The 16,059-nt window shown below is 41.3% G+C and overlaps 1 protein-coding gene across 1 annotated transcript; it reads right to left on the minus strand.

Annotated features, from left to right (window-relative positions):
* Positions 1-235: 235 nt before the first annotated feature.
* NAE1 (NEDD8 activating enzyme E1 subunit 1) lies at positions 236-14,357 on the minus strand. The gene is made up of 20 exons (XM_005495485.4): positions 14,132-14,357; positions 12,222-12,325; positions 12,070-12,130; positions 11,168-11,198; positions 10,482-10,553; positions 10,107-10,186; positions 9,478-9,587; positions 9,036-9,145; positions 8,387-8,449; positions 8,092-8,155; positions 6,954-7,045; positions 5,913-5,972; positions 5,692-5,825; positions 5,464-5,539; positions 5,145-5,184; positions 3,099-3,185; positions 2,125-2,217; positions 1,596-1,710; positions 1,471-1,520; positions 236-464 (listed from the first exon to the last, which is right to left on the minus strand). The coding sequence occupies exons 1-20, from the start codon at positions 14,185-14,187 to the stop codon at positions 355-357; spliced, it is 1,608 nt and encodes a 535-aa protein (XP_005495542.2). The 5' UTR covers positions 14,188-14,357; the 3' UTR covers positions 236-354.
* Between the last annotated feature and the right edge of the window lie 1,702 nt (positions 14,358-16,059).

Consider the following 16,059-nt stretch of genomic DNA (forward strand, 5'->3'; position numbering starts at 1 on the left):
TCTCATGCTTTTGTGCCTTCTCCCCACTCAAGCTGATGAGCAGCTTTGATGAGAAAAAATGCAGTTCTGCTGCCAACAAGGTGAGCCAATTTGCAAATGCAACTTACCCTGCCAAAACCAGCTACTGCCTTTTTCTTTCAGAGGTGAGTCAAAAAATTCTAGATATTAAAGAATTGTCAAGATATAGTATGATTTTATTTGTCCTCAGGAAACAACAACAACAACAAGAAGATAATTACAAATAAAGAAACTTTAATTGGCAGGTAATACAGAACAGTCCAGTCAGTGGTAGAACATCACAGTATTTACAGTTCTGTAAATACAGCAGCAGCGTCTGGAAGTCAAGAGCTTATCCTACAGCTGGAAAGTTGCTGAAGTCTGTGACATTCCACTGTAAATAAAGGTGTTATTAAAAATTACAAACTGCCCTGTAATGACTTTGATAACTTCCTGTGCAGCAGCTCCTGCAAAAGAGAAGAAAAAACAGAAGGCAGTTAGCAGGTCATATTTAAACAAGAGTAAAATAATGTTGCTTATCTAGAAGTCTCTACACTGGAATTATTTCAGAAGTGCCTGATAAATGTCCTAGGAGGCAAAAATGCCCTTCAGTACTTCCCACTATAAAAGAAGATCAGAAAGCTACTACTTCAGAAGTTAGCTTTGCATACACTTTCTCTCCATGTGCAGACACACAGAATAAAAATGAGTGAGCAGACAGACCCACGCAAGTTGTGACCTCTCTCATCAGAGAAGCTGGATTAAAAAAAAAAATCATGTAAAATTTAACTGCAAAAAAAACTAAAGGGTCACTTCAGTGTGTTCCCTCTGAGTTTTCCTGTAGTAAGTAACATTCTGTATCTTCTTCAGAAATGACCTTTTGCTTTATCAGAAAAAAATTCCTACCTATGCAGAATATAATACAAAATCTTCAGCACTGCATGAAGCCAAATAAAGAAGGTAAGTGAATTGATGTATCAATTTCAGGCATCCATTAAATTATATCTGCAGGTCAAATGAAGGTAAGAATCCAAGGCTGCTGATATTTCATACATCTCTAACATATGTATATTATGTTAAAAGAAGATATATACTGCACTAATTTTAAAATTACTGTAATTATCACTTTCCTTTTAAAAAAATTAAGCCTCTTTCCAGCATTTCATTTCTTAACACATTTTTAAGCTTGAAGAGTTGATTGTTTTTGAAGTTTTACTGATTATAACCCTTGATGCATTCACTTACTCTATATGTACTGTAAGAGGTCACATCTGGAGAATGAAAGGGAGGATTGTGCCCTACTGCCATCTGTGGCTGCAGCCTTTGCTCTGGGAGCCCAGAGTCACCAAGGCAGCAGAGTCCAGAGTAACCAAGGCTGAGCAGTCCAGCCTTGGCTCTGGGAGCCCAGAGTCACCAAGGCAGCAGAGCTGTGGCTGAGCAGGCTGTTGGTGTGGCCCTGGATGTCACCCTTACCTCCCATGAAGGCAGCAACAGCGTGAGGCTCGGCGGCTCCGTAGCGACAACTGCACAGGAAAGGAACAGTCACAAAGAGCCCAGCAGCTCTACCAACAAAGCCACACCTCAAAAACAACACTTACAACTCCTGCACATAGTCATCTTTCACCACTACAGACAGCCCATGTTCTTGGAGGAAACCAGTAAGGCATGATTTTAGCTTTGCAATATCATCTTCCACCTGGTAGTTGTAGACACCTGGAAAATAAATCAACTCATCAACTGTTTCATCACACAACTGTAACATCACAGGCAAAGCTAATGAGTTTAAATGGCAGCCTGAATATTTTGTTTTCCTAAAGTTTCTAAGCCAATTACTGTGTTATTAGTGCTAGACAAATAGTAATTGAATATTCTGTTGATGCTTCTTATGATAGACAAATTACTGCATAGCTGAACTGATTCATAGTCCAAACAACCCATTAATGATACCAATTCAGATAAATTTTTTAAGTTCCTGAAGAGAAAAAACTCTAATTTTCATATTCCTAAAGCTGTATTACTGTGGAAACAAAACCACAACTAAAGTTTTTGCAGTTTATAACTTGAACTACAGTAACTACTGGACTTTATATTTTTTTTTGATTATGTGAAGAACTGGTATTAACATACCTGGGTATCTGCCATGCTGCTTGTAAAACCTATTGACAGCCCTCAGCATCAAGTACAACACTATTTCACTGTCAGGGTTATCCATATGGGAAACTGAAAACAGCAAGAGAGCTGGTTAGCTGGTACAGACAGAATGGAAAAAGCAATGTTTGAATTGCCTGAAAATAGTAAATCTGCAGTAGAAAGAAACCTTAATGAATGCAACCTATGACAGAACCTTAATCAAACAGCAAAAATACACAATTTTGCCTCCAAAGTTTATAACAAAACCATATTTTATGTATTTAATATAAACTATTCAGTGAAGAAACACATTTCAATTCTGGCAGGTGCTTTAAATGGGTATTCCTTAGTTATAATTTTAGGATTTGAAATACATGCTTTAAGTATTATCTGTAATGACTGTAATTATAAAACAGGTCTTAAATCCCTGACCACACAGCACAGTAGTCTTTGTAAATACTAGCTGCTACTTATATCTGGCTCAACAAAAAAAAAAAAAAAAGATAATATAAAAAGCAAAAAGCAATATAAAAAGCAAAAAGCAATATCAAGTAACTAGTTTGTTAGTTCACATCCTAAAGAGATAAGCTGAAAGGGGTCAAGATATTTATTTTATTTGGTCAAGTTAAAGCACCTTTTCAGCTCTGTCAGAAATAACTGACATACAGAAAAAAGAAGTTTGAAAAAAACCCCAGTGTTTTATTTACAGAGTACTACAAGTAAAATCCACAAGAAAACAAAAGCTGAAATACGCATCAAACTCCAAGGTCACTTTTGAAATTTCCAAATCAAACTGAATTCAACATTCTAGACCTAAATCTCCACAACTGTAGTTGAGAGACATATTCCTTACATTAAGTATTTTAATTCACTGAAGACTTTGTGACATTGCAAATGATAAACAACAGAACATGTCGCTTACGTTTTGCTTTCCTCACCAAGGCACTGCAAGTTTGAAATGCAGTACTCACCGATGGCATCCCTGCTGCAGGAGCTGGGGCTGTGCTCCTCAGCCAGCGAGCGGCAGCGCACCACGCGCAGGAAGGCGGCGTTGCTGCCTGCACGGGGACAAGGAGACACTGCCCGTCAGTGCCACCCTCACTGCAGCTCCGTCCCACTGCCATGGCACACGGGAAAGGCACAACCTAGCAGCGTTTCATTCAACACCTCCCTGCTTCTTCTCAGCTTGCAGTAATAAAAGCTTGTTTAACTACCTTTAGGTCTAGGGCTGGGAGAGTTTTAGGGTATTGGAATATGAATCCCAATATTACCAGTTAGATTGTGCCTGAGCCAGTCTGACCCTTGCTGCCAGGCCAAAGGCGGCTTCTGTAGTGTATCACCCCAGACACACCTTTAGCTTGCTGGTGGTTGCAGCTGGGCACTAAACAAGTCCAGGCTTGTTAGGGACTCCATTTACCTCAGGAGGAAAGCTTCAGGAGAAGGTGAAGAGAAAAAAGGAGGGATTCTGCTGGAGGGTTTAATGCAGTGGTTTATTCCATGGTTACAGAGGTCTGAATCTTGGGAAGAGCTCCAACAGAATCCCGACCGCATGGTCTGATTCACCTTTTAAGCTCAGGGGGAGGGGAGGGGACAGGTGAGCTACCAACCAGGTGGGGGGGTGGGGTCTCAAGGGACGAGGGACACCTAGGCAGGCCAATGACCTCTGGGCCTGAGGGGCATTCTTTGAATTTGACCAACCACATGACACCTTTGCTGGAATGTTAAGCCTGATTGACAGGACTCACTCAGCAAAGGGGCGAGGGGGAAAGGGAGGGTTTTGGCACACCTGGGTAAGGGACCCGGAAGTTTAAAACACACTGCAACATTAGGGAAATCCTCCCTGCTCATGCGGAATATCTATGTATCCTCTCTGTGGTTAATGTAATAGCTACACACAGCAATTCATCAGTCCCAGCCACCATGTTTCCCTCTTCCAGGCTGCAAATCAACATTATAGTGGAGCCCTGGAAAAAGTTAAAGATGGAATCTAAAATGTTAAGCTTTGTGTTTTCCCAGATCAACTGCACCTGCCTAAGCAGTATGATAAATGATATAATTGTTACATGTGATGATAGTTTCTCATTATTCTTCTTATGGTTATATAACAATTATATTTCATTACTAAACTATGTTGGAAATTCAGAGGGGGGCTAAATCTATGTATACAATAGAACAATATAAGTTTAATAATTAACATGAAAGTTATATAACGATAGAGTATAAAACATGATCATCTCCGATGTATGGTCGGAGTCAGCTTTGGGTTGAATATACCCCTGACACCCAGAGCTCTTAATAAAGAGCACTGCATGTAATTGCTATGTGATTATGTGTTTTTGAACGCTAACAAACATGGTTCTTGCCATCTTCCAGTACATCTAATCTGCCTCACATGTTCTCAATTAGTATTTTAACAGCACAGCTGGCAAAGGTCCTTTTCCAGTATCATTGCTATGGATCGACCCAAGGTGCAATTACAACCCAGCACTGAAAAAGGAGCAACTGGGAGGCTCCCAAATGCTTTTACCAATGCAGGGCAGCACTCTCTTGGCTCTGTGCTTACAGGGGAGCTTTCCAGCTCTGAGGAGCCTCAGCCAGGCTGCTGCTGGAGACCTGTACACATCCAGGACAGCCACAGCCTGAAGGCCATCAGCTGAGTTACAGCTTTCCAGACTACCTAAAGTCTGCAGAGCCCACACTCAAACCAGTACCCCAGCACGAGCAAGAGTGCTCAGGTACTCATCACAGAAAGCAGAGGGCAGCTGCTCCCTGTTGTTAGGAGTGAAAAGATACATAATTTTAAAGCCAACCTTTACAGACTCACTCCTGAGAGATGCTGAACATCTGCTACTTCTCCTGAAAATGAGGGATGCAAACCACTTAGTACTTTCTTAAAAAATTCAAATACTTACTGCTTAATAACTACTAAAAACATAATAACTAAAAAATTATTATTCAGCAGTTTTTGATTATTTGATCATTTGCATAAACCCAGAACAGAATCCAAGCATACTCACAGAACAATTTCAATTCTCTCTCTGAAATAGACTCAGGTGCCTAAAAGAGAGAATATACTCATTCCAGTACACACAATGGCTAGAGAATTCCTGCTTTCACATATATATTAATATATCTATTGTGAAATAACATTTCACATATGATTTATTGTGAATAAACTAGTTACTAATGTACCAAAAAACTACCCTGTCTTAAATTGTAAAGAGTATATCCCTGTATGCATTTTACTTTTATACAATCAAACCAAATTCATAAATAAAGCAGATACTTCACAGATACTTAATTCCATTAAAAGAATGGCCATAGGTTTGCACTCACCTTGCCCAGGGACTGTAACAATTTAGCAGCATGGCTCCCCACAGCAGCAGCATCCTTCTTTGCTTTTTCACGATAGCTGGTAATAATGAAGAAGTAAATAATTACAACAGAAAGCCATCAACTCCACATTGAAGGCAATCTTTTTTTTGTTTGTTTGTTTCACATTATAAAGACAAAATACAAGCCACACGAATGGTAGTGAGCTCCCTGAAGGAGTTGTCTACTTACACATTTTGCAATTTGATGAATTTACTGGAGTCTGCTATCATATCAGGAATGGTGCCCCGGACAGGCAAGCTTCCTTGCCCTTCATTTGCCACAAATTCCTTTAAAGCTCGAACCAAAATCCAGAAGGAAGATGACTACAAAAGCACAAGAGACAGCCATGTACACAGATGTTATATACAATGTTTTTTCTACATTTAAGTCTTAGCCTTAACTACTCATACCTGCTCCGTTAGTTTTAGGCAGCAGTCATCATTAAAAAGCTCTTCAATGCCTCTTGGAATCTATGAAAATAAATAAATTGGGTTGGAAATTCTGTGACTTTTGATTTCTTGAATTATCTCATCTCTCAGTACATAGGTGAGCCAACTCCAAGTGACCTCAGAGTTTCACAGCAAATCTCTGAATCCTACACAGTCAGTGCTGCTCAGACACATTTCAAACAGCAGCCCTGCCCAAGAGCAAGATCAATGTCACAAACAAAATCTCATCTGACTTCCATCTTTGACAGAGAAGATTTAAAGAACTGCAGCAGTAACTGCCCACCCTGCCTGGTGGGGCAGAGCAGCCAAAAGGCCAGGGAAGGGGAATGGGGCTACAAAAGTCAGTCAGAATCCTTAACTGCTGCAGGTCAGTCTGGCACAAACTCAAATAAATATTAATATTCTGGGCTGTGTCTTGTAGTGGCTTGGATGTCAGCACTAAGTTTTACCTGATGCTTTTTGGGAGACTTAACATGACCATCCAAGCAAGGATCAGCACAGTTCAAAACAAAAGAACATAATCTAAGAAGAATTACAGAATGTGCTTTTGCCCCATGTAGCCTTTACAGTTTACCCCAGATGAGAAACGAAAGAAATCAGAGCTTAATTTTAAACCACATGTTATGAGGTCAGGGTTATTTAAGAAACAATGAAAACATCACTTCTAATGCTTTTAAGCTTGACCAGTTTATGAAGGGAATTTTGTAGTAAGTTTCTTCAAGAGCAAAGAAGTGAATTTATTGAATTCAAGTCTGCAGGAGGGAAATGCACATTTCTTGCAAGAGCAAGGGAGTAAGAGAATTTCCATAAACTACATTTCCAGCTAGTCTAGGTCTATTTAACTACACAACTGCAGTTCTAACATTGTACTAATCCTGTTTTAGCTAAATACTAAATACAAATGTTATAAATGGAATTTCTGTCCTAAAACTGAATAATATATTCTGAGAAAATGAGGCAGTTGAAATTGCTTCAGTTTTATCACAGAAATGCTTTTTTTACCTCTGTACGATTTAATGCTGTATTCACATTTTTTATAGCTTCCTCAAAGTTTTCCTCATCTTCTGGGGTGCCATTTTCATTCTTTAAGATACCTTATTGAAAAAAAAACCAGTTAAAACACACAACTGTTTGAGTTACATCTCATCATTTATGTCTTACCAACAGAGCAGGCTGGCTGTGGATGTATTTGTACTGCATTTGTGGCCTATCAGCTACCAGCAAAAAAATGAAAAATAAATCACAAGAAAAAAGATCAGATGTAATTATAAAGCTAACTTCATCTAAATTCTGCATATGATTCATTTTCCTGTAATGCTAAGTAGAAATTCCTCAGCACAAAAGCACTGGGTTTTTTGTGTAAGAAGGATGTAATGAAGCTTCATAGGCACTAAATTAACAATTCAACTCTCCTTCCCATGCCAGTCATGTTTTGCTGGGGTTTTAGACCAAATTTGGCAAATACTTATGCATCCAAAGATCAAGCCAGGCCAAGAAAGTGCCTCCACTAAAAATCTGACATAACCAAAGGTAATTACTACAGATCAGATCTGCTCCTTATCACAGCTTGGAGATGAGGACCTCTTCAAACTTGCCCACAGGCCATCTTCAAGTAAGGAAATACCAAAAATTCAGTCAATGGTGTTTTTCTAGAATAATTTAAGACAATATAGATCTTAAAAATGCCACATGAGCTTTAGCACCCTGCAAAATGAAGCCATTCCCACACTGGTGACAGTGCAGTCAGTGCTACAGAACCTGGCCATGCAGAGGTGAATGATTACCAATGTCTGATGGGTCAGTGGACACACCAAATACTTGCAGAATAACAATTCTAGTGTCAAAAGCCATTTTCTTTCCTCTTTATAACATTTTTAACAGAATTTTATCTTAAGGCCTTTGCTCCCACCCAAATCACACTCTGGATCTTAGACAGGATAAAACATTGACAACAAACATTTATAAGCAAGTCTGGCATCTTAAGATCCACCTGTACAAAGCAATAATTTAGCAGAAGAATCAGTATATACCAGCATATCTTTCCTAAATTACACTTGAGAGAACTAAGGATTACTTTTCAGGTGCCACCTTGTATCTATTTCTGCCAGCAGGAATGAGGGACCCCTGGGACATGGATTACCTTGCCGAATCAGTTCTTTGAAGGCTTCTTTCTCTTTGTAATTCTTAGGCAACTGTTCACTTTTCTAAATGTAAAAAACATAAAGAGATTTTTGTCTTTAAAATGCCTACTACTGAGCTTACTGTGTTCAGACTGCTGAACTCCAGGAGTCTGTCACTGCTCACACATTCACTTGTATTTCAGTTAGTAATTTTTTTATGACTCCACCTTTTTTTAATGTCACACACAGCAAAAAGAATTAACTGCTTCAGAAAAGACAGACCAATAACAGTAATAATACAGTTTTGCAACATACCTCATTGAACCATTTTGTGAGATACTTGGCTACAATCACAATCCATGGAGTGTGGCTGTGGTCCTGTAATTGAACAGTGGAGAAATCTTTGTTAGATCGAGAAAAGATAAAAAATAGGAAACAAATTAAAAACCTATTTTTAATGTAATCTCCAAATATCCTTTCCACTACTCCAAAGACACACGACATGTTCCCGATTTTGATTCAGCCAAAATGTTCTTTAAGTACTATAAAAGAAATTATCAAATTATTATTACTTTATTTAAATAAGGCTGAGCCAAGTTCTCCAATATTTTTCTAGAGTGAAACTTATGCCATGCACAACCACCCACGGTGCAAAGCTCTGCAACAGTAGGTTAACTAAAAAAATTAAAAAACAAATTCAAAAGAGGGTGTGAGGGGATAATCTAGCAAAAGATCAAGTTGTCCAAGAATACTCATTGATTCCTAAGACCCCCACCTGCTTAAGATTTAAATAGACTGGAACATTTGGAGCAAAGGCAAAAATAGTTTCTCGTGACTGATTCTAGAGTTGGTTCTGTTCAGATGAGTCTTGGCACCAGAGTCACCTGCCAAGAGCCATTTGCACAGGATCCCTGCACTGTGTATCTGCATCTGTGCTGGGCAGCACACTGCAAACCCCACCAACCTTTTTGTCCATCTGCTCCAAGTTGTAATCCTGAACGTGTTCTGTCAGCTCTGGAAATGGTCTGTCCAGTCTCAAATCTTCTAACATATTGTCAGGGTGAGATTCAACAACTGTGAATAAACATCACAACTCATTTCTCAGCATTATGTCTGGCCTTCAAAACAGAGCTACACAAACACAGGATCACCTGCTACTTTCAGTGCTTGATTCTCAAAGTAAGTGTTCTGTGTTAAGTCACCCATAATGTCAGGATAATCCCAATTTTACTATTTGCTGCAGTCCATAATCCCCATGCATTCCTAAAAGAATGCAAACTCCCTAAGACTTAACAAATACTAAATGTGTCACAAGCTGAAAAAAGACAAACAAAAAACCCCAAAGTGACATAAATTACTGAAGCTTTAAACCTTCCAGGAAGTCTTTACCTCAGCAAACCTCTAACCTGTATGTTCTTTAATCACGACTCTCATGTAACCAACCAGTCCATAGGTCCTGCAGACCAGCAGAGGAATGTTGGAATTCCAGAGAACTTCAGCCAGGCGCAACAATGTACTGGAAGGAAAAACATGCTTTTTTCAGATCTACACAATACAACATTTAACTACAAAGTTAACTCCTGCACCAGTTACTCTGTGAAAGAATCCTCTCAGAAAACTTTTCTAATATCATCATGATCCTAAACACGTAAGGTGATCAATTTCATACAGGAATTTACAGTGAGCTGGAAAAATATTCATCCATTATCTTACTTATGTCTCATCCCACCCTCCCAAATGCTCCAAGTATCAAATAAAAAGCTTCAACGTGAGATTGAAATAAAGGATTAGATCCATGTGTTGCAGAGTCCTAACTTCAAGCAGAGGCAATTTCCATCAGAGGAGCAAAAAGGTCTCTAGAAAATGCCATCACTGGCTGAAATTTTCCTTCACAATGACAGAGTTCTGTTCTGTTTAAATTTTTCTGCAAGGAAGTGCCTGTGCATAAATGCACACACACACATATATATATATATATAAAAACTTGCTTTTAAACTGAATGAAAACAGGTAATTCAATCTTAGGTAATTCTTACCTTTCTGGCAGTTGTGTTGCAACCACCAAGTTAAACCGATTAAAAAAGGAAGGGTCGTTGTCTAAAAGCTTTTCTGGACTCTAAACAGGGGGGAAATATATGTTAGGGAACACTGACAATTTCTGAGTACAGAGCAAGTCTGCTGAATATGATGTGTTAAGTGAAAGTTATAAAATTAGGATGAAGTTACAAAACAGTGTTTGAAATACATGAAGTGACTTTTCGTTTGAAATACATACAAATTATTTATCTTTCTCATGCTGTTTTATCCTGAATCTATTTAAACTGCAACATCACAAAGCAGCACAGAGCTGTTATTTCACATTTTTATCACACTGTATAATACACACATAGTACTAATTCAGGAAGACAAACCTCTTCAACAAAGTTTCCAGAAACGTCACTATTCAATTCCTGCAAGAGCTCCATGGCACTCTGGGCACGACTCTGTTTCAGAGCAATCAGAATGAAATGCAGTTTACACAGTGGATGAGTACTACACAATGCCACACCAAGCAATACCAACAAAACAACCCTAGCAAATACCCCACAACAAAGCTCATTTACAAGCTAAGGCTCCTTACTTCAAGCCTTGCTCATCTGAAGCAAAAATGCATCCCATAATAGCAGACACAGTTTGAGAGCATTTTCTGTAATATCATTTTAAAAAGACAAACTGTAAGACAGCTATTTCCTAATTTCCAGTTTCATTACAGAATATCCAGGAGTTATCTATGCCTCTTGTACTCTCTGTTTTTGTGATATTTTTCCCCATTTCCCTCTCTACTCTTAACTTTACTCCTTCAACCACAATGGTCTTATACCTCATCCTTCCATAGATTTTAATCATAAGCTCTTCATTTTTTTCTATTCAATCTTGCCACAATTGAGTTTATCTTCTCACTTATGAGCAACTAAAATAAACATGGGAATTCTGTTAAAGAATAAACAGACTTCAACCTATACACCTATGCTTTTAGCATTATTCATAATACCACGTTTAAATACTCAACACTTCCATGCTTTCAATACACATAAACTGACATTAATTAACTCCTTACCTGACCAATATGGCTTTTTTGTAAAAAGAAACTGAAAAAGAGACAAGAGAAAATGACATGTGAATTTTTATTCTGAAGAAAAAACAACACTGAAGTTACAGTTTGTTCTGCAGAATATGCTGCTCTCATGCACAACAAACCACTTTCCCCTTTAAATCTGCTTTTTCTCACCATTGTTGTATTCTCCTCAGAAAGTTTCTTAAGAGAGCTTTTCAATTCCCAAGCCATAAATATGAAATACAGAACATGCCAAACTTCTCTAGAAGACAGGCTCATGCTGCAGGGTCTTTCTCACCAGGCTAATCAGACTCACTAGCACTGATTTCCTCATATAATGGAATTTCCTTCCCCCTCACATAACCCCTGCAGGTATCTATGCACACCATAACAGAACTTGATCAAGAATCAGTATTCAAATCATTTTTACAGGATTTGCAAACATTTTCTCACCCTTTCCCCTGCTGCACAGAGCCTTTCAAAGCTATGAAAGCTAATAAATGCTAGCAGTCACAGTTGCACAATGACTAATGAAAATTAAGTCATCTGCATCACCAGAATTAGGGAAAACATCCTGAACCACACTGAAACACTAGCACTGTCATAGCTCAAGCCAACATCAAACAAGTTAACTTTCAGTATTTTTATATTGAGTAGAGCATTGTCCTTATAAACTTGACAGACCTGTAAGGTCCAAACCCAGCAAGTAAAATAATTTAGCAACTATTGTCAAAATGACTGTGCATGCTGTTTGTCACCAACCCCCAAACCCACAGAAGACCTGGAGAAACACAGAGTGGCTTTTAAAAGAATCTTACAGGGCTTCTTAGCAAATATAGAGATGGAACTACCCATGAAACTCTGTCACTTGTCAATTTGTAACTGAAATCAATAAAAAAACCTACTTATTTCCAACATCTTCTCCAGAGACTCGATTCCCATCGACAATTGTAAACGAACCAATACCTTTGGGGGGAAAAAACCTCCAATGAATAACTTGGCATCATTAAGCTATCAGATGGATCACAAAGAAGAGACAGAAGAAATATCTACTGACCTGGCAGCACCAAGTTTTTGAGTATTTCAGTTCCTGTTGCTGTTGCATTTATCACACAAACATGGGCAGATTCCAACGCTTCCTGGCCATGGTCACCCCACAGTCTGCATTGGGAGGGAAACCAAAAGGCAATGAAGCTATTGAACTTCAGATTGCACAGCCAATAAAATAAAATAACAACAACAAAAAAAAAGACAAATGGAGGGCTGGCATGCTACTGTCCATTCACTGCTGAGGACCTAAACAGCACTAACCAAAATAAACACCCTTAAAGAAACTTACTGTGAAAACTGAGACTTTCCAAAGAGAGTTTCCCTGACATCTCATTTTCTCCAACTTTACACCAGATGCATGCACACACCTCTTTCTCTTGGAACATACTTTAACTGGTTAAAAACCAGCAAGGGTTAAAGCAGTCCTTGCCCAAATTTTGTCCTGTTCTGCTTTTCCTAACCTTCATAATAAATAGTATTTTTATATGTATTTTTTAAAATTTCTCGTACAAGACACTGAAACACACAGGAGACAGAAATCAGTCATGCTGAGCCTGGTACTTCAGACCCCTAGAGAACAGCACTGAGGCTGAGATCTGGCTGGGACAGTCCTGGGTGACATGTCCTGCTGGTTTCACTGGGGCAGTAACTCACAGAATTTGTAGGCTTGGAAGGGAGCTCTGGAGGTCACCCAGTCCAAGCCCTGCCCAGGCAGGGTCACCTGGAGCAGGTGACACAGGAACATGTCCAGGTGGGTTTGGAATGTCCCAGAGAGGGAGATTCCACAGCCTCCCTGGGCATCAGCTCCAGGGCTCTGCCCCCTCCAGGAAAACAAATTCTTCCTCATGTTGGGGTGAATTTTGTTGTATTTTAGCTTATGGCCATTGCTCTTTGTCCTGCTGCTGGGCATCACTCGAAAGTTTTGCCCCATCCTCTTACACCCAGTTTTGAGATATTTCTATGCATTGATGAGATGCCCTCTCAGTTTTCTCTTTGGGCCAGCCAGGTCCAGCTCCCAGCAGACCAGAGGTGCTCCAGACCCCAAATCCTCTCTGTGCCCTCCACAGGATCCTCTCCAGCGGCTCCGTGTGGAAACTTAACAGCTGCACTGCAGACAACCAGCGCTAACTCCGGTGCCGCTACCCCTCCCTGGTAACTCGGATCTTTTCTGCCCTTTCACAGAACCCAAGAATGGCTCAGCCTGGAGGGGCCCACAGGGGCTGCTGTGGTGGCACCTCCCTGCTCCAGCAGGGCCATCCCAGAGCCTAGGGCACAGCAGTGTGTCCGTGTGGCTCTGCAGTGTCCCCAGGCAGGAGCCTGCACAGCCTCTGTGCCCCATCTGTTCAGGGCTGGGCACTGCCAGGGCAGGAGCTCTGGGCACGGGCAGGGGCAGCTCCTGGGCTCAGGCCTTGCCCGTGGCTGTGGGGCCATGGCTGGGCCCGCAGCAGAGCCTGGCTCCATCTTTCCAGCACACCCCTTTATACATTCATATACATACAGAGAGATATACATAATATCAATATTTAGAATAAACATATTTATATATTATATACTTATACAACAAACATTGTACAAATAATTTATATATCTTATATAAAAATGTACATAAGTACCTACGTATATACTTTTATGTATCTCCATCCCCCTTTGTGTATACACTTAAGATTATGTATGCATATATATATGTATTCCCCTAAATATATCCTGTTAATTTATTGCATATCTACTGTCCGTGTGCCGGCAGAGCCCTCACGGCCCCGGCGGTCGGACACAGCTCCTGCTCCCCGCGGGCCAGTCCCCGGCGCGGCGCCGAGCGGGCCCGTGCCCTCCGCGGGCCGCCGGAGGCGCGACCCCGCTCCCCGCTCGGTCGGAGCCGGTCCGTGCCGGGCGGTGCCGGTCCGTGCCCGCCCGCGGTACCTGAGCTGGCGGTCGTAGCGCTGCTCCTTGAGGCCGGCCCGGCCCGGCCGCGCCATGGCCGCTGCTCCCGCTGCGCACGCGCGGGGCGGGTCCTGCCGTGCCCTGCCCTGAGGAGCGGCCCCGGCTGCGGTGCCCAGCCCGGGCCATGCGCTGATTCCGGCCGCGTCTCTGTCTCCCTCAGCCCTGCTGGCAGCAGCACTGCACTGCTGAAGGTTCGAAGCCGGCAATGTCGGTAGCACCTGGATCTCCCCTCTCACTCGCACCCCCACCCTATGTGCACCAACGCCGCCCTCGCCCTTCGCTGTGCCGCTCCTGGGGACCCCTCCGCACTGTTTGCCGGCACATGAGGCCTCAGAGAGAACTGCATTAAACACGGCTTTCTCCACATCAAATCATTTCGCCCTAATAATAGTCACAATAGGAGTAAACTTGCCCCCATCAGCTTTCTTCCTCATCTCAACCCACCCCTTCTTTAAAGCAATGCTACTCCTCTGCTCAGAGTCCGTTATCCACAGCCTGAACAGTAAACAAGAAAAATAGGAGGACAATAAAAAACACTTCCAACAGCTACCCCTTGCCTAACCACTGGCAATCCAGCCCTCATGGGAGCCCCATGCTAGCAGGATTCCACTCAAAAGAGCTCATGGAGAGTTTAATCACATCCTACCTATGCCTTGGCACTACTTGTAAAATGTGGAGTATGTAAAATTTTGTTAAGAAAATGTTCTTTGCTGACTGATCTTTGTAACTTGCAAACCTAATCAACAGGGAGGGAGATTTAATCTGTTAAACAGAGCTGCCAACAAGCTCTAAGTGATGTGCAGCTGTTGGAAACACAAATTCCTGGTCAATAGCATTGCCTTGTTAAGGTTTGGGGCTGGACATGTTCCGATGATCTCAGCCCGGCAGGAGAGTAACAGAGATCAGAAGGATTTCCACTGATACACGAGAAATGCAGAATTCAGCAGCCACGAGGACAAGGAACAAAGCAAGGCCACTCAGTAACTGTGTGGAATCAGCTCTGAGCGGGTAAAGGAGAATTTCGGCTAAGTCTGGTTCCAAGGAACAGCCATGGTGGAAGCCATGTTGTGGCAGTTTTCTGTTCCCCTTGGGATGCTTTTTGCAGCTGCAGTGTGCCTGGAGCTCTGGGCTTTGTGATTTCAAAAGCTTAACCCTAGGCAGTAAAGAGTGCTTTAGGCTAAGACTGGTTCCGTGGAAAAAGCTGTGGTGGAAGCCGTGTTGTGGCAGTTTTGCAGGGGCAGGTCAGGAGCTCCAACTCCTGGAGCGGCCCACAGGAAAGCAGCGAGCCAAAGGCGGAGAAAGGGAGAGTGTGGCAGTGATTAGCAGGCGATGCAAGACACTCATTAACCAATAGAAGAGAGAATCCTAATAAATAAGAGAACTATGTAACCTGTAGCCAATGGACACTCATGTCTTTGTTTGCTAAAATATATAAATAAGGGGAAAGTACAGATAGTTGGGACAAGTTGGGCTGCCTGATTTGTGGGACACCACCGAACACGAGGCTTGGCAAATCTGAAATAGACAATCGATGTCTCTCTCAAGTGTGTATTTGCTGGCTGTTGCACTGTAATGGATCCAACTTATCTGGACAACAGTGCCATTACCAGAATTTATGATCAAAAGGGGCATTTCTCTGCATCTCTCGATGCACTTTCTGTATGGACTATTGAGGCATTTTCAGGCAGACTGAGGCAGAAGCCCTGAAGGTACTGCAGTCAGGAAAATCCGGTAGGATGTATTTTGTAGATATGTTGCACACTATTGCAGCTATTCCTGCTTAGTATGGAGACAAGAACATATGAAATCTGTTGTGCTTATGTGCTTCTGTTATGAAGATCTTCCCATATAGGATCAACATTGGTTGGACTTTGACAGTGCATAACAAAAGAGAATATTTCAACACC

Source organism: Zonotrichia albicollis, chromosome 13 (genome assembly GCF_047830755.1).
Source record: "Zonotrichia albicollis isolate bZonAlb1 chromosome 13, bZonAlb1.hap1, whole genome shotgun sequence".
Lineage (NCBI taxonomy): Eukaryota > Metazoa > Chordata > Aves > Passeriformes > Passerellidae > Zonotrichia > Zonotrichia albicollis.